The sequence below is a fragment of the Saimiri boliviensis genome, chromosome 3 (genome assembly GCF_048565385.1).
Source record: "Saimiri boliviensis isolate mSaiBol1 chromosome 3, mSaiBol1.pri, whole genome shotgun sequence".
In the NCBI taxonomy this organism is placed as follows: domain Eukaryota; kingdom Metazoa; phylum Chordata; class Mammalia; order Primates; family Cebidae; genus Saimiri; species Saimiri boliviensis.
Genome location: NC_133451.1, coordinates 46,080,357 through 46,106,530, shown reverse-complemented (window position 1 = coordinate 46,106,530; position 26,174 = coordinate 46,080,357). Strand labels below are relative to the sequence as shown.

General features: G+C 38.3%; 1 protein-coding gene across 2 annotated transcripts in view; it reads right to left on the bottom strand.

Moving 5' to 3' along the window:
• Positions 1–26,174, bottom strand: part of ATP10D (ATPase phospholipid transporting 10D (putative)) — a 108,561-nt gene that overhangs the window by 28,268 nt on the left and 54,119 nt on the right. For both annotated transcript variants that reach the window (XM_039468086.2, XM_039468087.2), the window contains exons 10-15: positions 18,250–18,488; positions 12,975–13,163; positions 9,224–9,833; positions 8,478–8,584; positions 6,747–6,873; positions 4,044–4,228 (exon numbers count right to left, since the gene is read on the bottom strand). In XM_039468086.2, coding sequence (XP_039324020.1) covers positions 4,044–4,228; positions 6,747–6,873; positions 8,478–8,584; positions 9,224–9,833; positions 12,975–13,163; positions 18,250–18,488 — 1,457 coding nt within the window. The remainder of the gene's footprint in view (positions 1–4,043; positions 4,229–6,746; positions 6,874–8,477; positions 8,585–9,223; positions 9,834–12,974; positions 13,164–18,249; positions 18,489–26,174) is intronic.

Here is a 26,174-nt window from a genome sequence, read left to right as displayed (position 1 = left end):
ATTACTATATCAAGTGACCATCAAGAACAGATTCCAAATCCAGGAGCAGTGAATTTAAGTTTAGTGTATACACTAAGTGTGATATAGTTTCTTCATGAAAGAGTTCTCACTCAGAGCTTGTTTGCTTTGATTTTAAATGCTGTTTAATCAAGCATTTCTCAACCTACAGCAAAATAAGAAAAGCAAGGAAGAAGTAGATATGGATACGTGCACATGAAACAGCACAAAAACTATAAACACTCCAGTGGAGTGTTCGTGGTGCTCCATTTATTTTAGGAACGAATTTGATCCCATATACCTCCAAAGCCCTTAAGGAAAAGAATACAAGGATGAATCAGATATGCTCATTATATACTCATTACATCGCAGTAAAAAGTATTTTTAAAACCCTTTTGGAGTTTGGTTAAATTAAAATGGGACATTTAGAAAGTAACATGCCTCACAGTCATTGAAAATGTAGATGTCTATTAACATCAGACTGTGTTTAAGATATCTGTAATGAAAGAATACAGCTACAATACTATATACAATAATGCAAATACAGTCTTTGTGGCATCAGTATGCTTACAGTCTATAGAATATGGTCTGTGTGGATATTCTCCAAAATATGATTTTAAATTATAGTTTTAGGATTATAAATTGATTATAAAAGTTTTGGTACTCTTTATTTGAGTATGTGTTTAGGTTTTACAATTAAGTATGTTTTCATTATAAAAATAGAAGTACACATACATACACACAGCTGATCTTCATTATCTGTGGATTCCATGTTTGTAAATTCACCTACTTGTTAAAATTTATCTATAAATTCACAATACTTGCGGTGCTTTTGTGGTCACATGTCATAGTGACACCTGAGTGTCACATGCATAGAGTGACATTTGAGTCATGCCATATGCATATTCCCAGCTGAAGCTGAACAACATGAAGCTTGGCTTTCTTTTGTCACTTCTCAAACTGTAACAAAGTCTTCTTTTCATGAACTATTTGGTGCCATATTTTTTTGCATCTTTCTGCTTTTTGCAGTGATTTTCCTATTTAAAATGACTCCCAATCACGGTGCTGCAGTGTTTCTAAGCAGAACAGGTTGCGATGTGGAAATTTTATGGGGAAATTACCCATGTTAGATAAGTTTTGTTTGGGTATAAGTTACAGTGCTGTTGGCGATGCATTTAATGTTAATGAATTATTAATATACATATTAAGTAAGGTGCATTTAAGAAGAAACAAGGTCATGTATTGATTGTTGACTCTATGTTGTAATTAGAGGCTTAGAGGAAGCTGGTCTCCTCTAGAAGCAGTGGTCAGTGTTTACTAATTCAGAGCTCAAGGTAACTACATAAACTATAAATCCACAAATAATGAGAATCAACTGTATATATATATATATACACACATATATATATATATATATGTATGTAATATATAATTAAAAATATACTGAAATAGGAATCAGAAAATCAAAGTTTTAGGTGAGTAATCAGCTGTACTTAGAAAAACCACAAGCATTTGGAGTCTCAGGTTATAAAACAGATAATTTATCTTCCATGTCTATTTGTTATAATTGTCAGATGAGATCATGTATGAGAAGCCCTTTGTAGATTATAATATAAATTATGAAGATAGAAAGTTACCAATCTTAGGAGAAAATTTAAATGACATTACAAAAATAAAACTTAAAAAATTAAATGATCAATCCTGAAAGGCCTTTATATATTCCAATGCAAATAATTAGTTAAATGTAAGATATGACTATATTAAACAAATGAAGAAAAAATCTTCTATGAGAATAAAAGGTAAAGTTTGTAACTGGCAACCTTATAATCTAATTTGTAAATTGAAGAACAATGTTGAAGATTTGTAAAGTCGACACAACAGAAATGACGTCAGACATTCCACTGGCTGCCACATTGCCTACTTAGAATGCTATAGGAGCAGTTCCTTCACTCAGTGACACACTGGGCTCCGTGATCTTCAAGTCCTTTTAAACTCTTGGTGATTCCTGAGGGACTCGGAGTGTGAGGAGAAAAGAAAGGAGTTAAATACTACTGACTGAGCCTCTACTGTGTGCCAGGCTTTTTATCTTGAGTCATGATAAAACTAAATTAATTATGTTTGTTGTATTATATTTAGTTATTTGGAAAATTCACATGTGAAATAGCTATTCATAGCAAAAAAAATTATAGATACTCAGTAAATACTTCTTGAATTGATAGTTTTAAATGCCTTTAAACAAGGTAAATTGTGAATTTATAAATAATTTCCTATTTATATAAATTTAAGGAGTACAAGTGTAATTTTTTTACATGGATATACTGCATTATAAATGAATTTCACAGTCCTAAGATTTGTCTGTTCACAAAAAACTCTACCTTTCTTTTTCAATGCCTGCTGAATCTCATCTCCTAGGCACTTCATTAAACAACTTATATTTTCTCATTTGGTGCCCACAAAAACCCCATGAAATAGTCATTACTCTCCCATTACAAGTAAGGAAAAAGCAGCACAGGAAGGTAAGTAACTCTCCAAGGCCACATACATGGTCAGTGTTGGCCAAGCGTTTGATCGATAGTCTTTTTTTTGAATGACAGGTTCTTATGTTGCCCAGGCTGGCCTCAAACGCACAGCTTTACCTCCTCAAGCACCAGGACAACTGGCCTGACCAGCCACCCAGGCTACATTATTTTGGTGACTGAAATGACTAAGCATTTTCTTGTGTTCAGCCCCCTGCAGCTGCTGGGAGTTAGCTGGTGGTTGTGGTTATGGTCACTGGGCCACTATAAAGGAGAACCCACTATTTTTTTTTTCCCTTTTTCTCAAAATGTACCATTTAGTTGGGTGCTGGTTGAGGCCTGATCATAAAACATGCTAACCAATCAGGCAGTCTGTGACAAAGTTCAAGTGATCTTGAAGAAAAACGCCACAAGGTTTCAGAGAAGGCAGATACAGTGATGGGACTGATACCATTGATTAAATCTGACTGCTGAAGAAGAGTGGGAGGAAGGTTTTCCATAAAAATAAACAATGTGCACAAGTTTTGGAGGGTATTGCTATACTGCAAAACTTCTGAGAAAAATAAAACCCTTATTTATCTGATTAAACATTGGTATTCGTGGTTAGCGGGAGGCAAAACTAGTAAAAACTGGGCTGAGTCTAAGTCTCTAAAATTCCTTCTTTAAAAAATGACATTTTCCTCTTCCCTTAAACAGTTCTTCAAACAGGATATTCTTGGGAGCACTATCTAGGAATTACCACAAGAGGGCATGATTTCCCTAAGAGTCTACTTTTAGAATTGCCTTAAAAATACTTTATATTCACCTAATTTCAATAGAAACTATCACTTTTTCTCATCTTGAAAGGAAGGTGGATTTCTGTCTCAGGACTTGATATATTTTCCCACTTCGGGCTAAGTCTTATCAAATCCGTGGTAATCCAGTGTGGAGGTTGGGAAGGCAAATAAAAAATAATAAAAACAAAACTTTTTTCTAATGCCTTTATTCAGCAACAATTCCTCCGAATCATTATAATTTTCCACCAAGACTTTAGAAGAACTATGATACCCTTCCAAGAACAAGGTAGGTTTCTGGATAGAAAAAATTATCAAGAAGCTAATGGTTGCTGGCCAGGCATGGTGGCTCACGCCGTAATCCCAGCATTTTGGGAGGCTGAAGCAGGCAGATCACCTGAGGTCCAGAAGTTTGAGATCAGCCCGCCCAACATGATGAAACCCCGTCTTTACTAATAATACAAAAATTAGCCAGGCGTGGTGGCAGATGCCTGTAATCCCAGCTATTTGGGAGACTGAGGCAGGAGAATTGCCTGAACCTAGGAGGCGGAGGTCAGAGTGAGCCAAAATATCACATCACTGCACTCCAGCCTGGGTGACAGAGTGAAACTCTGTGACAAAAAAAAAAAAAAAAAAAAAAAAAAAAGAAAGAAAGAAAGAAAGAAAACAAAAAGCTAATGGTTGCTGTTTTGTTTTGTTTTTCCTGATTGCATACATCAAATCTCAGAAGGAACCAGTTTAATCTCAATATACGCACTTTACTTTGGGTACTGAGGATAAAAAGCTTGTCATCTGGTTCTAGTAGCTTGCATGCATAAGCTATGTTGACAGCTGTCTCCTGCTTGTCCCCTGTCAGCATCCACATCTTGATTCCAGCTTTGTGAAGAGCTTCTATGGATTCAGGGACTCCCTCCTGCAGCCGGTCTTCAATGCCAGTAGCACCTAAAAAATAACCAAAATGCAAGAGGACTTGTAAGAAACCAAAGCCAGCTGAAGCTCACCTAGTATACAATTTCATCATCTACTAGCCAACTCAACTCTAAACTATATAAACTGCCCAGCTGATTCGGAAGAGTCAAAGGAGATTTGACAACCCAGATCAAAATAATACGCAATGTAATATTCTGGGAAGGAAGCCTCTGCGATCAATGGATTTATCAAACTTACTTGTTCTCCTTTTGGCTAGTTTTTTAATCTGTAAATTGAAGGGGTTTGAGTCAATTATTTATGTAACCTTATTCTACAATTTTATTATTCTATGATATTCCCAAGAATAAAGATAGGATTTATTTTTATTTTTATAGATTTAAGGAGTGCACACGCAGTTTTGTTGCACAGACATATTATGTAGGGGTGAAATCTGGGCTCTCAGTGTAACCATCATGCAAATAGGGTAAACCGTACCTGTTAGGTAATTTCTCATCCCTTACCCCCGAACCTATCCTGACTTTCTGAGTCTCCAATGTCTGCTATTTCATTTTCCATGTTCATATGTACACATTATTTGGCTCCCACTTATAAGTGAGAACATGTGGTATTTGACTATCTGTTTCTGGGTTATTTCACTTAAGATAATGGCACCCAGTCCTGTCCATGTTGCTGCAAAAGACACAATTTCATTCTTTTTTTATGGCTGAGTAGGATTCCGTGGTGTGTATGTGATATATATATATATCATATGTGTATATATATATATATATATGATATGCATATATATCACATATTCTTTAATTGTTTGTTGATGGACACTTAGATTGATTCTACCACTTTGCTATTGTAAACAGGGCTGTAATAAACCTTTAAGTGCAGGTACTTTTTTGATATAATAATTTATTTTCCTTTGAGAAGATACCCAGTAGTGGGATTGTTAGATTGAAGGGTAGTTCCATTTTTAGTTCTTTGAGAAATCTCCACACTCTTTTCCATAGAGGTTGTACTAATTTACATTCCGACCAGCAGTATGTAAGCATTTCCTTTTCTCTGCATCCTTGCCAATATCTGTTGTTTTCTGACGTTTTAATAGCCATTCTGACTGGTATGAGATGGTATCTCATTGTGGTTTTAATTTGCACTTGTCTGCATCTGATAGTGATGTTGAGCATTTTTTCATGTTTGTTGGCCACTTGTATGTCTTCTTTAGAATAATCTCTGTTCAAGTCCTTTAAAGGACAGGCTTTTAAAGAATGCTCTTGCCAATAAGATGTAATGTTTATTTGCGACGGTCTTTCATAGGTCTACAGTTCCCTTTTCTGAAACAATTGGGACCATATGTGTTTTGGAATTCAAATGTTTTTCAAATATCAAAAAAGTAATATGGTGCATATACCATATTCTATAATACTTGGTAATCAAGTGTATTAATATTTCTGCAGGAAAATTTAAAAGTGTGCGCACAAATTAGAATAATAAAGAACTATAAATAGTCTTTAAGTCAAATCAGGCCTGATTTTTCTGCCAAATGAATTTTGGCACTAAACCCATGGAGCATTTTTGATTTTGGAATCGCAGATGAGGAAATGTGGACGTATGCTACTTACACTGTCACGGAGAAAGCACTTAGGGTAGGCGTCATTGCTCTATCTGCTAGGTAATGAGCTAGGTCAATGTTTTTCTCCTCAACAGAGGAACGGAGCTCAGAAGCTGCTCTCTTGGTATATCAGAGCTTATGTTAGAATCTAGATCTCTAGACTTTAAATAGTGGTTCTCAAACTTGACCACTTTTAGCATCACTTTAGGGAGCATTAAAAAGTTCCAATGCCCAAGCCACACAACAGATCATGTGAATCAGAATCCCAGGGGATAGGATGCAGCATCAGTATCTTTTTTTTTAAAGCACTACTTAATCCAAGACAAGAGGTGAGTGTTGTGCAACTTAATTGAAATCAGGAAGAGAAGAAAAATAAATTTCTTTAGTCCAGAAGCAGGTGCAGGATAAATAGCTGGGACCTGGAGCCAGGCAGACATGAATTCCACATTGGGTTAATGAGTAACTGTCAGCTACTGGCATGTGACCTTGAACAAGTCATTGAATTGCTCTGTGCCCCAAATTTCCTCTATAAAAGATGGAGATTTGTTGTGAGAGTTCAAAAAAAGATAACACATATTAAGCACCTTATCCAATGCCTGAAAAGAAACTATTCTTGACATTTATCTTGATATGAACCAAGATATTTATTTGAAACATTTAGTTGGCTTTGTATTCTATGTTTAGTGTTGGGTTTTACGAGATCTTCTTAATGTGACAATTCTGATCCCACCACAAGTGAAGTCTAGTTCACTGCAGTGGAAAACAGAATAGAATGGACTGGAAGCTGGATAGAGATCACACTGGACAGGGCAGGCAGTACCATATGTTTATTAGATATAGTGGGGAAAAAAAAGCACTGGTGAATAACCCTGAATGAGATATCCAGTATTTTTCAAAATCCTCCATTCAGGCAATACAACATCATTCACCTACCAAGTAATGTAAGTTTGTTCTCCAACCTCATGGCAGATTCAAGTAGTAATTCTTCCCTGTTGTCAATGCTGGTTTCAGCTAAAAAATGATTCCTCAGCCACTCTGCATATTCAGCATCACTCATGACCTATGGGAAGAATTAAAAGAGAGGCATGGAGCAAGCAGTATGATCTTGCAGGCATACCAGGACTGATCTCTGGCAAAATATCAAACCATCAACTCATTTTACATATTCCTCCCTCTGGGCACAGCCAAGTCAGGTTCATATCCTCTCACCACCTGGACACTAGCTTCCCAAACTCTGTGATCAGACAAGTGCAACATGGATGATGGATGGAGCCTTTAACTCAGCATCTCTGGAAATTCTAGGCACTGTGTATGATGACAGTGAAACAAGGCAGGTGAAACAAGTCTTATTCCAAACAAAAATGAAATAAAATTCCTGGAAAAGTGATCAATGATGTATTTTCCTTTGTCTTTAGGTTGCCACAGGAGAAATCTACATTTCAGTTTTTATAAAGCAGCATGGAGTAAATGGGTGAGGCAATTCCTCTCTCTCTCTCTCTATTCATTCTTGCCCACAGGTCCTTGGATTTGAGATAATCTGACACCTGTTGGGCTACATTTTTATCAAGGTCAGGATCATTCAGTTGAAAAGGCAGAGTTGGTTTGATCTTGAATTCTCCATTCTTCCTTCAACTGTGTGTGGGGCAGGTTTGTTTTTTGTTTTGTTTTGTTTTGTTTTTTTGAGATGGGGTTTTGCTCTGTCACCCACACTGGAGTGCAGTGGCATGATCTCAGTTCACTGCAACCTCTGCCTCCCAGGTTCAAGCAATTCTTTTGCCTCAATCTTCCGAATTGCTGGGATTACAGGCATGTACCACCAGACCCGGCTCATTTTTGTATTTTTAGTAGAGGCAGGGTTTCACCACATTAACCAGGCTGGTCTCGAACTCCTGACCTCAGGTGATCCACCTGCGTCAGCCTCCCAAAGTGTTGGGATTACAGGCGTGAGCCACTGCACCCAGCCATCAGGTTTTTGATTCCTCATGCTGGTTGACAGAGTTCCTTAGGGTCTACAACAGATTCCACTTTCCCTAATGCAGCTCCCATGAACTAGAATGTGGGTAAGAAATGAAAAGTTCTGGTAAGAATACCTCTCAAATAATTTCTTGGAGTTCCATCTTCTTTCTTACTACACTTTTGTTTAGAAAGAATATGCTATGTACCAAAATCATTCTCAATACAGAATAATCAATACTGTGATAATATCTAAGATATTTACCTGGATTTACATATAAAGACTTATGGGAACATAAGAATATTAAGAACTTACAATGAAAAAATTAAGGCTGATCTGTGGCATTCTTTTCAAAGCACATTTAATGCTGTAAGACAGAGCGAACAACATTTTCAAAGTCCTGAGGGAAAGAAAGTAGGATCCAGAGATTTTTGTTCCCAGCCAAACAGCTGTTTTCATATAAAGGCACTGACTGACATATTAAAACATGCAAGAACTTAAGAGAAAATAACTTTCAGGGACCCTTCTAGCAAAATACCTTGAACAAACTTCAAACTAACCAATATATGGAATAGAGTAAGTAAAAAGAGAGCCAGTGTCCAGAGGACTTTCCCCAGGGCCTGGATTAGGGTTTGCCACATGCTGGTTTCCAGTCCATGAATAAGTGAAAAAAAACAAAAAAGGTGGAGGAGCACACTAAGCAGTCTCACCTTCTTTGCTATACACAGAGTACGGAGGCCTTGTTTGGCATAGTCATCCAAGTGCTTCTGGGTTTTCTCCCTTATTATCATCTGCTGTTTTTCCAGACTGGCTCCATCTGAAATAATGGACAAGATGCTTGAGTTCCTACCGGTCTGCCCAATGACAGAAATATTTTTAAAAACAACAATAGTTTAATCCACATTACACAAACAAAAAAAGCCTTCTGGTTTTGAATCCCAAATGGGTATCTGTAAAAGGGACCACTCGGAATAAATCTTTCCCTTGTTTCCCCTTGGGCAGAGGGAAGTACAAGAACTTGATACAAACACCATTCCCACATAATCAATAACGCAGTGACATAACTATAATAATGCCTCTAGCTAACATTTATTGGGCGCTTACCATTTGCTAGACACTTGGCCAAAGGGCTCCTCATACATTGCATACAGTATGCCATTAAACCTTTCAAGAATCTACCAAGGAGGTACTCGTAGACCCACTGAGTTGAAGACTTACGCACAGAATAGTTGGGTAACTTTATTAAGACCCAGCTAATGATGGAGCTCACATTTGAACTCAGATCTGGGTGGCCCCAAAACTTATTCACTTTCCCATCAAATTCTAGGCATCTCTCTACTTCACCAAATGAGATTAATCCCCAAATATCTATTTCTTTGCCTTTATGAAAGCCCTCGAACGTGGTCTTTTAATCTCCAAGATTTTCAAATCACTATCTCACCTTTTATAAACTCACCTGGGGAAGCCACTGACAATAACTCCATGATCGCAGAGTCAGCACCCTTCGTGTATACCACAACGTGATTGGAAAGGGGGTGCCGGACCACAACAGACATTCTTTTTCTTACTGAGTCAAAGGGCAGGATGTGTAGGAGCTGAAATGTTAACGGTCCCAAAGCAGCGAAGTCCACCATGACCTGCTCTGGTGTCCGGGACTGTAAAGTGCATTGGTAAGCCCTGGCGGCATACACTAAGGCCGCTTCATCTGGGCTCTCGGCCTCATAACACAGGTCGCAGGCCAATGGCTGCCCAGGGAGGGACTCCACCTTGCCATTCAGGAGGTCTCCATCACTGTGCTGTTTCTCTGTTTCTGTGCAGCAAGCTGAGCTACTGGAGCACTGGGGGATCTCACACATCTGGGACACCTCTTCCTCCACAGGGGAAGCGAGTTTCATTCGACTAAAGAGAGGGAGTCTGCTCACAAAGGCGTTTGGAACTCCAGAATATGGCTCTTTCCCACTGGTAAGCGATGGAGAACTTGATCTTCGAACAGACAATCTCTGGAAAAGATTTTTAATCTCTTCCAAAGACTTAATGGGCATCCCTCCCAGTGAAGGGTGTCTGATCTATGAAAGACAATTTAGGAAGGTCTCAATACAGTCAAAAGCAGTTTGTAACAGCTTTGAAGGCAAACTGAGAGTAAATTAGACATAAAAGGAGTTACCACTCTCTTAAATGGCTAGCAGCCTGCTCCCTATTTACAACCACCATGGAAAATACTAACAAAAATAAAAATTTGTGTTTTTATAAATATTTAAATAATTTGATTTTTATTAATATTTTAAATGTTAACTTAATACTTTGCTAATATTTTAATAATATTAAAATGAATGACATACATTCCTACAACCGTTTAGAAATAAATTTGACAACTGATAATAAAAGATATAAAATGCTAATATTGCTAGCAGTGGACATCCTTCAGCGATTTTTTTCCTAAAGAAATAACTTGAAATACAGAAACTCCATAATCGTTATTGTATGCATCCTAACAATAACAATTTTAAAATTATAAGCAAATTAAGTATTCAATAACAGCAAAACAGACACATCTTGAAATGTTAAATATTTAAAAATAAAGCTTATAAAGTCTATAGGGCAATATTGAAAAAGCTATGAGACTAGTGTAAAAAAGTAACAAATAAGTAATAATACTCATAACAAAAATACCAGAAGAAAGCAAATCAAAAGATTACAAAACATGTTTTTCTCTTTTATTTTCCAGATTCTACAGAAGTTTGTTACTTTGACTTTTCTTTTAAACAGACCAATGAGCAAAGTGGCTTTATCAAGAAGCGTTATCAATATCATAATGTGGATTTGAATTTCTATTTTCACAGAACTTTTTCTATTTGTACCCTGGCTTCTCTTAAATCTTAACTTTCATCAGGGATTAAACTTAGAAATTCACACTAATCGTGGAAGACCAATTAATTGGAGGGAAAAATTTTCTCATTCAGAAATGCTCAAGAAATTAAAAAGTTTTCCCCTAAAAATAACTAATTTTATAATAATTTGAAGGTCTTATGCTGATTGATTTTCAAGTTTATTAGCAACTCAGAAGTGAAGCGTAAAACCCAATCACAGATGAGGCTTCTGTATTTCACATGAATGCTGAGTAGCTACTTATTCACTGCCTTTCTATCATTACCTTGAAATACCGTGAGGCTTAGACTCTTACATGCTTCAGAGATCTTCTTTCAAGCAGTAAAACATATTCTTTGGGAATAAGGCAATAATATTTCTTAAAAGGAAAACATCAAAAGATGCTTACTTTGGAAACAGATTTATTAGAAAAGTTATATGTGGGGGGGAAAAGAACAGCCTTTATTCTCTAACTGCATAATCACTTTTTCAAAGAGCAACTTCCTGAAGGCAAAGCCTTGTGAAAATACAGGTCCTGATAAAGCGCAACTTAATTGGAAGTAAATTATTTTTATGTTAAAATTGACCAACTATGAAGCTGCCAAAAGAAAATGAACTGATGGAAAATTAAATTGAATTGTGTTGTGCTACAAATTGAATTTTAAGTGTGTAAAAGGTGAGATAGTTATACACAACGAGGTTAACACAGCAAGTGGTAATCACCAGCCTGTTAAACAGGTTTTCCTTTTCATTAAAAATGAATTTTCCATGAATTCTAAGCTACAAGTAGACTTTAAAAATCCAGCTTTTTTTTTTTGGCGGGGGAGGGGAGGGTTGCAGGTGTCGTGGCTCATGCTTGTAATCCCAGCACTCTGGGAGGCTGATGTGGGAGGACTGCTTGAGCTCAGGAGTTCAAGACAAGCCTGGAAAAACATAGCAACATCCCATCTTTACAAAAAATTTAAAAAATTAGCTGGGGATGGTGGCAAACACTTGTGGTCCCAGCTACTCAGAAGGCTGAGGCAGTAGGACTGCTTGAGCCCAAGGCTACAGCAAGCTGTGATTGCCCCACTGTGCTTCAGGCTGGATGACAGAGTTGAAGCCCTGTCTCAGAAAAAAAAAAAAAAAAAGAAGAAAGAAAGAAAGGCAGGACACGGCAGCTCACATCTGTAATCCCAGTACTCTGGGAGGCTGAGGCGGGTGGATCACCTGAAGTCAGAAGTTCAAGACCAGCCTGGCCAACATGGTATAACCCTGTCTCTACTAGCACTACGAAAATTAGTGGGGCATGGTGGTGGGCGCCTATAAGCCCAGCTACTCAGGAAGCTGAGGCAGGACAATTGCTTGAACCTGGGAGGCGGAGATTGCAGTGAGCTGAGATCACGCCACTGCACTTCAGTCCGAGAGACTTGGTGAGACTCTGTCTCAAAAAAAAAAAAAAAAGGCAAGAAAAATCTGGCTTGGTAATGTACTGGATTTTACACTGATTAAATCTAACCCAACTGGTATGCAAAAAGATACATTATCATTAAACAAGAAATTGAATCCAATACTGTATATTTTGCTTGATATATTGCATATGATGTTGGAGGTCTCAGAAGCCTCAAAGAAAGCTTCAATTTGGCAAAATAAAGCAAAAAGAACTGCTCTCATCACTACCTTCTTAGAGGCATATAATATAGCAGCACTGAGCTATCTATATTTCCCAGGTTCAAATCCCATCTCTCCACAAACTAGTTTTGTGACCCTGGGAAAATTACTTAGCCTCATCTGTAAGATGGAGAATAGTAGGGTAATAGCATCTAACTCATAGGATTGTTAGGAGGATTAAACTTGTTAATACCAATAAATCCCTTAGACCAGCGGTCCACAACCATTTTGGCACCAGGAATCAGTATTGTGAAGACCATTTTCCACTGATGGGCTGGGTAGGACTTCAGCTCATCAGGTATTAGTTAGATTCTCCGGGCATTCGTTAGATTCTCATAAGGAGGGCACAACCTAGATCTGTGCATGTGCAGTTCATAATAGGGTTCATGTTCCTATGAGAATCTAATGCTGCCCCTGATCTGACAGGAGGCAGAGCTCACTGGCCCTCTCCTCCCCTCCTGCCGTGCAGACTGGTTCCTAACAGGCCACAGACTGTTACTGGTCTGTGGCCCAGGGGTTTGGGGACTCATGACACAGCCCATTGTAAGTGCAGAGCAGAGAACAAATGCTGACTAAACATTATATAGCTGCTATTATTTATCATTTTTGTCCATATATCAGGCTCAGTACAGAACATTTAAACCCAAAATTCTCTTCTGGAAAGTGACCCATGTTTGCATTAGAGACCTTACCTTTTGTCGGGGTTGGTTAGGAGCAGAAACCACTACTGTGTTGCAAATTGCCAATGCAATGAAGAAGTCAATGATGTACAAAGTTTCCAGTGGTGGATTTTGGACGGTCTCATCTAGTGGCATAAAGAGCTGGGGTGTGATCTGACTAAATTTGTCTAAAAGCCTGGTGTCTGGTACCACGTCTGTTTCCTGAAGATCCAATAAGACAAGTGTGTTGTTATAATAAGTACATAAACATTAGTTTTAAATCAACATGAGAAACAACTTTTATAGACAAGATCTAAATGAATCATGAGATAGTAAACTTTATTTTTCTAAAAACAATTTTAACGTATACTGTGTCATGGAAAGTGAGAATGGAAAATAAAAGATATAAAAATAAATGGAAAATCCAGAATGCACCTTATCAGTGGAAACTATCTTAACTATTAAACTAAACAGGAGTTTAGTTTCCACCAAATCTAGTTGAGTGTTTTCTCATTTTGAAATACATAATAGCAGAGATCCACAGGATTTTGTTACGGCAGCCCGAACGGACTAAGACACTATTTATGTCGTCAACTCAGGGAAGCAGATGACTGCATGACTGAAAGGCTGTGCTGTGGCTATGAGAACGGAAGTAATCCTGAAGTCGGCCCAAGCTGGAGGTGAGTGGGAACAGAGTGCCAAAGTGGGTTGTGTGGCTCTGGTCAGCAAAACTATGCTGAGAAGTACTGTCAAAATAAAGTGGGAAAAATCTATAAAGTCAGGACCATAGAAGACCTTGAAAAGCACCATAAAACAATATACATGACAGAGCCTAGAAGATTTAAGGAAGGTCTACATACAAAGAAGCTTCAGGCATGGATCATTCTTCTGCTTCAGTTGGTCCAACTAAAATAGGTTAATTTCTTTTATTATTATTATTATACTTTAAATTCTGGGGTACATGTGCAGAATGTGCAGGTTTGTTACCTAGGTATGCACATGCCATGGTGGTTTGCTGCACCCATCACCCTGTCATCGACATTATGTATTTCTCCTAATGCTATCCCTCCCCTAACCTCCACCCCCTGCTATCCCTCTAGTGACTAAGAAGTTAGTCACTGAATTGAGGTGAAGGTATAGAGTTACCATATAAAATTCTTATCTGCATGACTGTATTCATAGCTGTTTCTTCCAAGATTCAAATCTTCCTTATAAGACTCATGATTACATTATTAACTTTTGCTCTTTTTTCCCTGATCGTCAGCTTCTGCCTTCTCTGGATGTCTTAACTTCAGAACCAGGCTCAAACTATCTTGCTTTAAATGATTCCTTACATATTTATGGAATCTCTCCCCAGAGAATTTGGAAGGCCCATTAAAGTAAGGACCACACCATACTGATCTGTGGATCCCTAACTCAGTACTTGATACATGGGTAAGCAATAAAAGTGTATTATCATATGTTACCATCATTTGCTAATTTCATATCACATAAGGAATGAGAGAAACAAACAGATGAAAAAGATGTTACTTTTTGGAAAATAAACACATGTTACCTCCCACTGGGCTCAAGAAGATATCTTTCTAAAAGTCAGGAAAATTTATACTTCTAATCAAAGCACAGATTACAGAATATGATGCAGACAACTTCCCATAATGTAAACAGAGCCTTACTTGGTTTCCTGGTGAGAGTCTAGTATCTTTTTTCTAGTCATGCATGGTAACTATCTCAAATCTTAGATTTACCCTCATGATTCCTATTATGCCTTCCTACTAAGTTGTAGATTTCACGTTCAGGTTTACTCCTTGATTTTTTTTTCCTCTCTCCTGTATTTAAATTCAAATTAAGCAAGCAAAAACGGGCCCAAACTCCCTTTTCCTTCTAATAGTGTTAGTTGAATCTTTCGAATGGCTTCAATATAATTTAAATGTTAACTTTGTTTTAAAACAGAGAGTAGCATCAGCCCACTATAATTGTGCAAAACTTAGAAAAACCCACAACTGAGTAATGGACAAAGACACTAATTTAGATGGCATTTAAAGTTGACCGAGGAGCTCTAATGTTGTTTTTTTACTCCTCCCTGATTCCACCCATACCCAAGGTTTTTCATTTTATTGCCGGATGCCACTCCACTCATTTTAAGGGTTCACTACTCCACCACTGCAACTCTGGGCTAAGAGTGGACACAAATAACTTCTATTGCCACCACCCCCTCCTCACTGATTCCTAAACAGCACAGTCCTGAAAAAAAAAGACAAAGGCTAATAACCACATTCTCCCAATTTCTCCTGCATACCACATTCTCCCATGACCCTGTGGTTCTGAATTTCTGCATGTACCATATGCTGTCAGCTCCAAATGCCTTTCCTTCATCTTCCAATCTGTGAACCTCTCTGCTCACTATTTTAATCCTAAGTTGTAGATCTTCCAGGAAGCCTTTCTTAATCCTTCTTCACTCCCTTATAGTAAATCACTCCCTTCTTTGTGGCCTTACTATAGTTTGGATTAACTACTATGACTACATCTTTAATACAAGACTATAATTGCTTCTCTACCTAGAACAAAACTGAAGGCTGAAGCCAAGTCTTAATCACTTTACATCTTCATGCCCAGTATTGTGTCATGCCCTCCATTAATTCATTAATAAATTCATTATCCCATAAATATTTATTGCTGATCTGTGGTATCAGGCACCCCTGAAGGGAAGAGGAGTACATAGAACAGACAGGATCCTGGCTTACATGAAACTCACATTCTACCTGGGGGAGAGGGTAGATCCAAAATGATTCCAACAGCAAATAAATAAGATGCCTTTATATTGAGACAGAGACAAGGGAGAGATGGAACGGACTTGGAACTAGGTGGTGGAGAAGGCTTCACTGAGAAGATATTTGAGCTGAGACTCAATGACAGAAAGGAGACAGCTATACAAAGGGCTAAGAGAAGAACATTTCATGCAGAATAAAGACTATGCTTGTTGAGTGAAAAACTCCAGAGGATGAAAGACGAATAAACATACTGGCTTACGAGGTAAAGGTTTCTATTTCTAAAACAGGCAATATGAACCCAGGGTTCATGGACCTCAGTGACAGTCTAATGCCCAAAGGCTGGCACATCTGCATCAGTACCCTGCCTAGCATCCTCACTTGCTGGCTCACAGCTCGCCTCCTTTGAAGGGTGCCATCTTACAACCTTCCACTCTTAGACATCACAATTCTCAGAATGCCTTCAAGCTGGTGTTATTAACCTGGACTCCTCAGATGGGCTTTTAGAATTTTATATGATGTATTTGCAGATGCTCATTTTTCAGATCAAAGATTATACAGCTTTCTCAAAATAATCTTTAGTCTTCAAAAAGGATAAAACCAACTTGCTTAGACAAAGACTGAGAAATAATCTGATATATTGAGGAAGACTGGGACCTTATTATTCTATATATTAGGGGTATGGTTTTGCAAAACACAAACAAAACAGTGGCAACAATAACAGCAACACAAGAGCATCCAGGTAATCAGCAATAACACTGGAGTATAAGGAAAATGAAAATAAAATGGCCCAGATGAAAAGACAGCCTGGTAAGTAGCTTCTTTAAACAACCTTTAAAGATACTTAATTGAGAACAGACATACGAGATAGTGTGCTAGATGTTGATTCAAAATGACTAAATCCTTCTCCCAAGGAGTTAATGGTGAAATGCCAGAGGCAGAAACAAGACCAATGCCCTATGGATGAAGGGACGTAGGAATGGTGGAAACAGAGCTCGGAAGCTGAAAGAAGAGAATCTGTGAGTCTTCAGAAAAGGTGATATTTAATTTAGTTCTTAAAGAAATAAATATTTCACCAGATTTGGTGGACAGCGGCAGAATATGAAGACAAAATATGTTTTAGACAAGGTAAATTGTATCTACAAAGGGACAAGGACTTTAAGCTAAGAAAAACCAGTTGTTTGTTCCATGAAGAGGATGAGGTTTGATCAGGAAACCAATCAGCTGTGGCACAGACCCACCTTATTACCAAACTGTGCTGCTTCTGCCTAAACAAGAGCCAACATGTTCTTACTTTGAGGTGGATGGAAAATGAAAAAGTTCAACACAAGAACAGATAAAAAGACAAAACATAAGAAAATATATTGATAGAAAATAAAAGAAAAATATATTTCTGATATGGCCTTATAATGAGTATACAGAACGAACTGTGTACATCCCTTTCTTCTTCCATTTCAAAAGTTGGAGAAACACTAAGTCTTGGAATCACTTGACATATGGCCAAGATAATATAATAGTTTTTATATTAGTGCCACAGAAATGAGATGGACGGAAATGATCACTCCAGTTGCTGTAATTATGCATTTGTTGACAATTTGAGAAGAGCCAGGATCCTGAGAAGCCCAAGGCCTTTCCAGGACAAATGTGACCCCTGGGTTCTACTCATATCATGTCTTTACTATGAAAACCATACAACAGATTCAATGTAGAAATACAAAGCTTCCCCAAAGCTGATTTATTCTTGTGATGTCGCCTATTTTGGAGGTATTATCAGTCTGGTGGCTGGAAAATCCTCATATTGCTAAAACACAAGAATACAATGTAAAAGGCAGAGAAGGAAACTGAACTTTTATAGAGGTAATTTTAAATACAGCAAAACTTTGATTTCTATTTTTTTTTTCACACAGCCTCTTTCCCTCTTTTTCCCATCTTCTGCACGGTCCTCTAGTTTTTTCTGGAGTAAAATGAATTTGTTAATGGATGTGACTAGACAGTTCCTGACACTTCCCACTGGAACTCACAAACACGTCCTGTTGAACTCTGAAATGGATATGTTAGAAAATGACCATCTGGAGGCTCGGAATGGGGAAGAAACCACAAGTTTGATGGGATTTGGGGGATTACAGAGCAATAAAAAGTAATTCAATGTACTACATGGCCTATGAATGTCCCTATAAATTACACATGCTTATCTGTCTAGGAGATAACTCTGGTAAGCTTTGCTGGGTCTGAGAGTGAGCCATGATTCTTAAACCAAGGCAGCCTGCTTCAGGCTCACACGTGATCAGCCCTGACCAGAAACATTATATATTGTTTCAGAAATGGTATACTACTTCTCAACATTGAGTTATTTTTTAAAAAATAGGATTGTGTGATATTGTTTGTTTATACTTCTAATTATGTGTAGGGATCTTGCTGAGCTGCAATCATGTAGTCTCTTATAAGGTAGAAAAGACAACAGAGTTTGACTCTATCATAATTACAGGTCTGTTCTTTCACCAAACATTGTGGGTGTGCAAGATCCTAGTCGTATTCACACTTACAATGGGGCTACTGAAAGCAGCCTGTCTGGAATGAGCCACTTCACTGGCTCCTTCTCCACTTCCTAGATTAAAAGAGCTCCCAGTAAGATGATTTGAAGGCTTATCTCCCAAAGGCCCATTATGAACTGTCCCGCAGCTGGGCGCTCTAGGTTTTGCCATATTGCTTATGGAACCGCTGAGTATGTCTGTGAAATCTTCATCTTCAGAGACAGCTTCCTGATAGGACTCCAACCTCTTGGCTGTGGGATAAAAAGCACACTGAGTCAGCATCTGAGAAGAACCACTTACAAGTTGAAAGTATCGGGCAGTTACTTAAGCAGCCATTTCACACCATCTCCTCACCTTTCAAACCTGGTTGCCAAGGCCTACCTCCCATACCCTTGGTCAATGAACTTACCTTATACTTCACTGAGAAAAGGAGAAGCAATCAGATCAAAATTCCCTTCTTTTTCCATCATCGAATCTCCCTGCTTATCTGCATCAGTATTCATACTCTTGGCTTCTCCTCCTCCTACTGTGGACAAAGCATCGCTCTTTGTTTCAGACACAAACTCTCCATTTGTCATCTGAATCTCACCTCTCTGAACTCAGTGACTTCACCCTTACTATCCCTCCCTCTTTCACTGACACCAATTTCTCTTTAGGTAATTTCATGGCTTTCTGTCCCCATCTCTCCACTGACATTGCTCTTGTCAAGGTCACCAATGAGCTCCATGTTGTCAAATCCAATGATCATATCCATCCCTATCTTATGTGAACCCTTAGTAATAACCAACAGACTTGGCCATTCTTTCCTTCTTGAAATGTCTCTTCTGGTTTCTCTGATACGATGCTTACCTGTTTTTCCTCCTACTTCAATGGCTTTTCCTTCTTAGTTTCTCCTGCTGTCTCTTGGTAATCTCATCTGGTCCCATCTTTGAAGTGACCTCTATATAGGCATAAACCTGTAATTTCAACTCTGACCTCTCACTGGAGTTCAGACTCATGCATCCAACTCTCTTCTTGATATCCCCACTTGGGTGCTTATGAGGCTTTTTCAGTAGATGTAGGTATGGCTCACTCCCTTGCCTTTTACAAGTCTCTTATCATGTACCCTTGTCAGTGAAGACTCTCTAGATCTGACCACAAAATTTATAATAGATTCCATGCCAAGACCTACCACCATCTACACATACATATCTTATTTATTTTATTTTTTGAATCATCCAGTAGCATATAACATTCAAAAGGGCAGAGTATTTTATCTGTTTTGCCAACATGATAATCTCAGACTTCAAAGCAGCAGTTGATAGGTACTGTCTTTGTAAATGAAACTTAAGGAGTTAACGAAGTTACTTAAGCCAGAAATCTAGAATTCTCCTTAATTCCTATCTTCTATTTTTTCTATTCCTATCTTCTTTCTTCTGGTCAAAGTATCACTAACATCTGTCCTCCATACATCCAAAAAATATTTCAAATAACTCGACTTCTCTCCATATCCATTACCTTAGTCTAAGCCACCATCATCTCTCAACTGGACCAGTTCAATAGTCTCATAACTGGTCTCCTTGCCCCTCTGCAATCCATTTTTCAAATAGCAGCTAGAGTGATCTTCCTAAAAAATAAAGCAGATCAGATCACTTGCTGCATAAAATGCTCCAGTAGCTTTACAATTCACTGAGAATAAAATCTGGACTCCCTATCCTGGCTTATATAACTCGAGATGATCAGAGCCATGCTGACCTACCTAACTTTGCTTCTCCTTCTACATGCCCACTAAAATCCAGACTCACTGGCCTTCTTTCTTTACTTTGAAAATTAATAAGCTCACCCCTGCCTAAGGGCCTCTTTACCAGATACTCCCTCTGACTGAAAGTCTTTTGTACAGAATTTCAATATTATGTCATTCAGATCTAAGCCCTAATGTCCCACTTAGAGAGGCCTTGCCTGATCCTCCAGTTCAAAATAGCCATCCAATCATTTTATATCATACCACCTTACTTTAATTTTCTACCAAGCATTTATCACCATTTTTTTTCTTTAGTTAAAAAATTAGGTGCAATGGCTCACACCTGCAATCCCAGCACTTTGGGAAGCCAAGGCAAATGGATCATGAGGTCAGGAGATCAAGACTGTCCTGACCAAGATGGTGAAACCTCATCTCTACTAAAATACAAAAAATTAGCCGGGCGTGGTGGTGCACACCTGTAATCCCAGCTATTCGGGAGGCTGAGGCAAGGGAATTGCTTGAACCCAAGAGCAGAGGTTACAGTGAGCCGAGATTGCACCACTGCACTCCAGCCTGGTGACAGAGCAAGACCAAATCTCAAAAATAACAATAATAATAATGTATTTGTGAATATTTTCTCTAACAGCAGCTCTTTGAGAGCAGAGGCCTTGTCTGAATTTTTCAGCATTGTATTCCGTGTCTGGAATACAGACAATCAATAAACACATGCTTGTTGGATTGTTAGCTATCTCTGTTCAGCCTAAGTCATCTCTGTTCGTCTCTGTTCGGCCTGAATACAGTATGGCTTTGGGTAAGTTATTCTATAAAGTGAAGAATGTTCACACATTCTGTTTATTATAATAGTTTTGGTCTGTATTCTTTAAGGGCAAGGAGAGGCTAAGGGTCTATGTGGTGATCCTAGATTCTAGTACCAACTCTTCCAAAGACTAAGTGGCTTTCAGCAAATCACTTGCTGTTTCTGGGCCTTTGATTTCAGAATGAAACATTTCAGAATGAACAATTTGGATTCGGTAACTTTAAGATCTTTTCCAGTTCTGCAAGTGTCATTACATAGTCTGCCTAAACAATATGGAATGTTTCCCAGTATGACCTCCCAGCTTCAGAAACTGGTTTACATACTGTGTCCCAAAGATTCTTATCTCCTCCATTTTCATCTATGCCTTTGCTTGGAATATTCATTCATGTCCTTTCTATTTATATAAATCCTAAACATCTTTAGCAGTTTAGTTCAAATGCCAGCTCCTACACAAAGACCTTTATAACTATACTGGCTCTTACTCATACCACTCATTGGGAATTTATAAATTACATGTGCAGAATGTTACTATGTACCAGGCATTTGCTTCATTTAATCATTATATCTCAGCAGAAACTAATCTCACAAAAAATGGTACAAATTAGTCTTAAAATCAGTTCTATTAGACTCCACAGCCCCATGCTTTACTGTTTCTGAATCTACCTGTATATGTTAACAGGGCCAATTTTTAACACATGGCCAATATTCCCTGCTTAATTTCAATGAGTCCATGTTTTGTCATTTAAATAAAAATTTATTAAATGAATAATGAATGAATCAATAGACATGTGAATGAAATATCCCCAATATTAAAGAAAGTTGTGGGGTAGGGAGTTAATATTTTTTGAGGTCCTCCTTTTATCTGGCTAGGTCATATATATGTAATGTGTGTGTATATATATTATATATAATATATATGTACACATAGTCCCTTTTTATCTTCAAAATAATGCCACAAGGTAGAAACTATCACTGCCCACTCTGCAGATGAGGAGATTAAGACCCAGAGAGAGTAAGCACTTCAGCCATGGTTAAACAGCTAGTTGTGAGTTGCGGGTAGAGCTGAGAATTCAATTTAGGTCTTCTACCTCCAAAGACAGCACACTACCCACTACAGTAGCCTCTCAGCAGTGATCTGTATATAATAGGTTGGCTCAGTGGTTTTCCACACGGGGTGACTTTGTCCCCTGGGGGTTTGGCAATGGCCATAGACACTTTTGCCTGCTAACACTGGGCAAAGCGTGTTGCTGGTACTCAGTGGGTAGGAGGCCAAGGATACTTCTAAACATCTTACATGCTCATGACAGCCCCCAACAACAAAGATTAATCTAACCAAAAATATCAATAGTACAGAGACTGATAAATCCTTGAGTAGCTCAAGGAATTTACTGATGATGTAATACCATTTAAAAAATATAATACAGAAGTTTCCCCTTATTCACAGGGGATATGTTCCAAGACCCCCAGTGGATGCCTGAAATCATGGATAGTATTGAACTCTAAATATACTATGTTTATTCATATACATACATACCTACAATAAATGTTAATTTGTAAATTAGGCACAGCAAAAGATTAACAAAAATAACTAATAATAAAATAGAACAATTATAACAATACACTGTAGTAAAACTTATGTGAACGTGGTCTTTCTTTTTCTCTCTCAAAATATCTTATTTTAGTTTACCAAAGGTAATTGAAACCATGGAAAGTAAAAACACAGAAAAGGGGGTACTACTGTACTTCAAAACACATATAAACATGAAGGCTGTATTTAATGATCTTGCAACTTCTAGCCATCACTGGGGAAATCAGTCATCATGCAACTATGTAATTAGTATAGTGCCAGGTAGCTCAGCCATTACTGTAGGGAAAACACGTTCAATCGGTACAATTGCAAAAGTGGAATCAAGAAGACATGAAGTGACTCAACCTTTAATCATTTTGCGGAAGCTATGACAAGGAAATAGGCTGGGCCCAGTGGCTCAGGTCTGTAATCCCAGCACTTTGGGAGGCTGAGGTGGGAGGATCACCTGAGGTCAGGAGTTTGAGACCAGCATGGCCAATATGGTAAAACCCTGTCTCTACTAAAAATACAAAAAATTAGCTGAATGTGGTAGTGGCACCTGTAATCCCAGCTACTCAGAAGGCTGAGACAGGAAAGAAGCTTGCACTCAGGAGACAGATGTTGCAGTGAGCCAAGATCACACCTTACTTCACTCCAACCTGGACAAAAGAGTGAGACTTCTTCTCAAATTAAAAAAAAAAAAAAAAAAAGGAAGTAGAACAGTAAAGTTACAATGTGATTCAGAAATGGAGCTAGAATTCCAGGCTCAGTGACAATTTTATAAAATTAGGTGTGTTGGCTCACACCTGTAGTTCCAGCATTTTGGGAGGTTGAGGTGGGCAGATAGACTGAGCCCAGGAGTTTGAGACCAGCTGGGAAACATGGCGAAACTCTGTCTCTACAAAATATACAAAATTAGCCACGCGTGGTCGCATGCGCCCATAGTCCCAGCTACTTGTGAGGGTGATGTGGGACAATCACTTGAGCCCAGAAGGTTGAGGCTCCGGTGAGCTGAGATCATGCCACTGCACTCCAGCTTGGGTAACACAGTGAGACCTTGTCTTAAAAAAATATATTGGCCGGGTGCGGTGGCTCACGCCTGTAATCCCAGCACTTTGGGAGGCTGAGGCGGGTGGATCACGAGGTCGAGAGATCGAGACCATTCTGGTCAACATGGTGAAACCCCGTCTCTACTAAAAATGCAAAAATTAGCTGGGCCTGGTGGCACGTGCCTGTAATCCCAGCTACTCAGGAGGCTGAGGCAGGAGAACTGCTTGAACCCAGGAGGTGGAGGTTGCGGTGAGCCGAGATCGTGCCATTGCACTCCAGCCTGGGTAACAAGAGCGAAACTCCGTCCCCCGACCAAAAAAAAAATATATATATATTATATATTGTATGAGAAACAAAGGTTTATTATAATACTGATAAAACTTATACAAATAGTTGTAACTTTTAAAATTTCTTAGTATTTCTTTAATATATCTTAATATTTACGTTAAAGTAGATTCTAAAATAATTTTTTAAAAATGCCTCAAAGCAAGGCAGGAATTCTTACCTTCTGCTTCATAAGAAGAAACTTACAAAGTCTGTTCTTTCCTTTGTCTGAAGACAGGTATTGAGATAAGCACTAAATTATCTACTTTATTCCTCTTCATTATTTAATCCCCAGTCTGTGTTTTCTTTCCATTCCCCTTTTCAAATACCCAGTAATCTGCCTATAGCCTGTTACTTACATCAATTTGATATATGGAAGAAGTGGGCATGAGCCCGTGGAACAAAACATTTATCGTACTTTCAATGTGCTCTCCAAAGGGCCCAAAACAAGGGTGAACAGCATTCAGATGAGCTTCTTTCAACTGTATTATCAATCCTCCATCAACCCTTTCACTGTGAAGTAAATCTGCAAACACTTCCAGCATTCCAACTTTTGCCTGCTTGTAAACAACACACTCAGCTAAACCTCCTCCAACTGTATCACCCATGTATCCTTGATATGCAAACATTTATTCTAAACTAATTCCCCACACATTTCCAGCATTCCAAGAACTTCCAATAGCCTACCTGCAACATCCCAAGACTTAATCAGTGCAAAACCCACCTCCAATACTGACTGCCTGAAAATCAAAGCAAGATGGAACAAGAACACTGACTTTATATCTTATGATAATGAACATGGTAATTTATGTTTACATATCTGCCTCTCACACTGGACCATGAATTCCTTAAGAGATAGGTCTATTTCTTATTTTAACAGCAAAAATTACAACAAAAACAACAACAACAACAACAACAGTAACAACAGCTATATTTATAGAGAACTCATTTTAGTTCAACCATTGTGGAGAACGGTATGGAGTTTCCTCAAGGATCTAGAACTAGAAATTCCATTTGATCCAGCAATCCCATTACCAGTTATATACCCAAAAGATTATAAATCATTCTATTATAAGACACATAGACACATATATTTATTGTGGCACTGTTCACAATAACAAAGACTTGGAACCAACCCAAATGCCCAACAACGATAGACTGGTTAAAGAAAACGTAGCATCTACACACCATGGAATACTATGCAGCCATAAAAAAGGATGAGGTCATGTCCTTTGCAGGGATGTGGATAAAGCTGGAAACTATCATTCTCATCAACTGACACAGAACAGAAAACCAAACACCGCATGTTTTCACTCATAAGTGGTTGCTGAACAATGAAAGCACATGGATATCACACACTGGGGAACATCACACACTGGGCCTGTCAGGGGGTCGGGGGCTAGGGAAGGGATAGCAGAGGGTTGGGAGTTGGGGAGGGAATAGCATTAGAAGAAATGCCTAATGTAGATGATGGGGTGATGGATGCAGCAAATCACAATGGCATGTGTATACCTATGTAACAAACCTACACATTCTGCACATGTACCCCAGAACTTAAAGTATAATTTAAAAAGGGGACTCATTTTGTGTCATTTGCTGTTGTAAATTCTTTATGTGAATTATCTTCTCTTATTCTCTTAACCATCCAATGAGATTGATAGTGTCATTGATCCTTCTTATTGAGGCACAGAGACATTAGTTGTCCAGGGCCACACAGCGTGTAGGTAGTGGAAATGGGATGCAGACTCAGGAGGGCTGATGCCAAAATCCTCGTTCTTGGAAAGTGCTCAATGCTACTGCCTGCATGTAAATCAGATTCACAAACTGTACATCATAGAGGCATGCTCTGGACAAGCCCAAATTGATGGACATTCTACACATCTCAGCATAATGCCACTCAAAACTGTTTAGTTTATCAAAAGGAAAGAAAATCTGAGAAACTGTCATCTAGAGAAGCCTAAATGATGACTATTATGCAGTACCCAAGCTAGGAACCTGGGACAGAAGAACAACATTAGGCAGAAATGAAGCAAGTCCAAATAAAGTATGGGTTTTAATTAATAATAATGTATCTGCATTTGTTCATTACTTATCATAAATATATGATTAATGCAAGATGATAACAACAGGGGAAACAGCATGAGGGCATGCTGGAACCCTCCAGGATATCTTTGTAACTTTCCTGTAAATCTAAAACTATCCTAAATTTAAAAGTTTATTTTTAAGAAAGTCATTCTCGTTAAGCAGTCTTTTAAAGGAGTGGCTTATTATAATTTTCATATGCATATCAAATCACCTGGGGATATTGTTAAAATGCAGAATTTAATTGAATTTCTGAAAAGGGGTCTCAGCTTCCGCAGTTTAAAAACATGCCCAGGTGTTGCTGATGCTGCCAGTACAAGGGGCACATTGCGAAGCTGGAAGGTTTTAAAATATACAGTGGTGTTGTCAGATGTGTT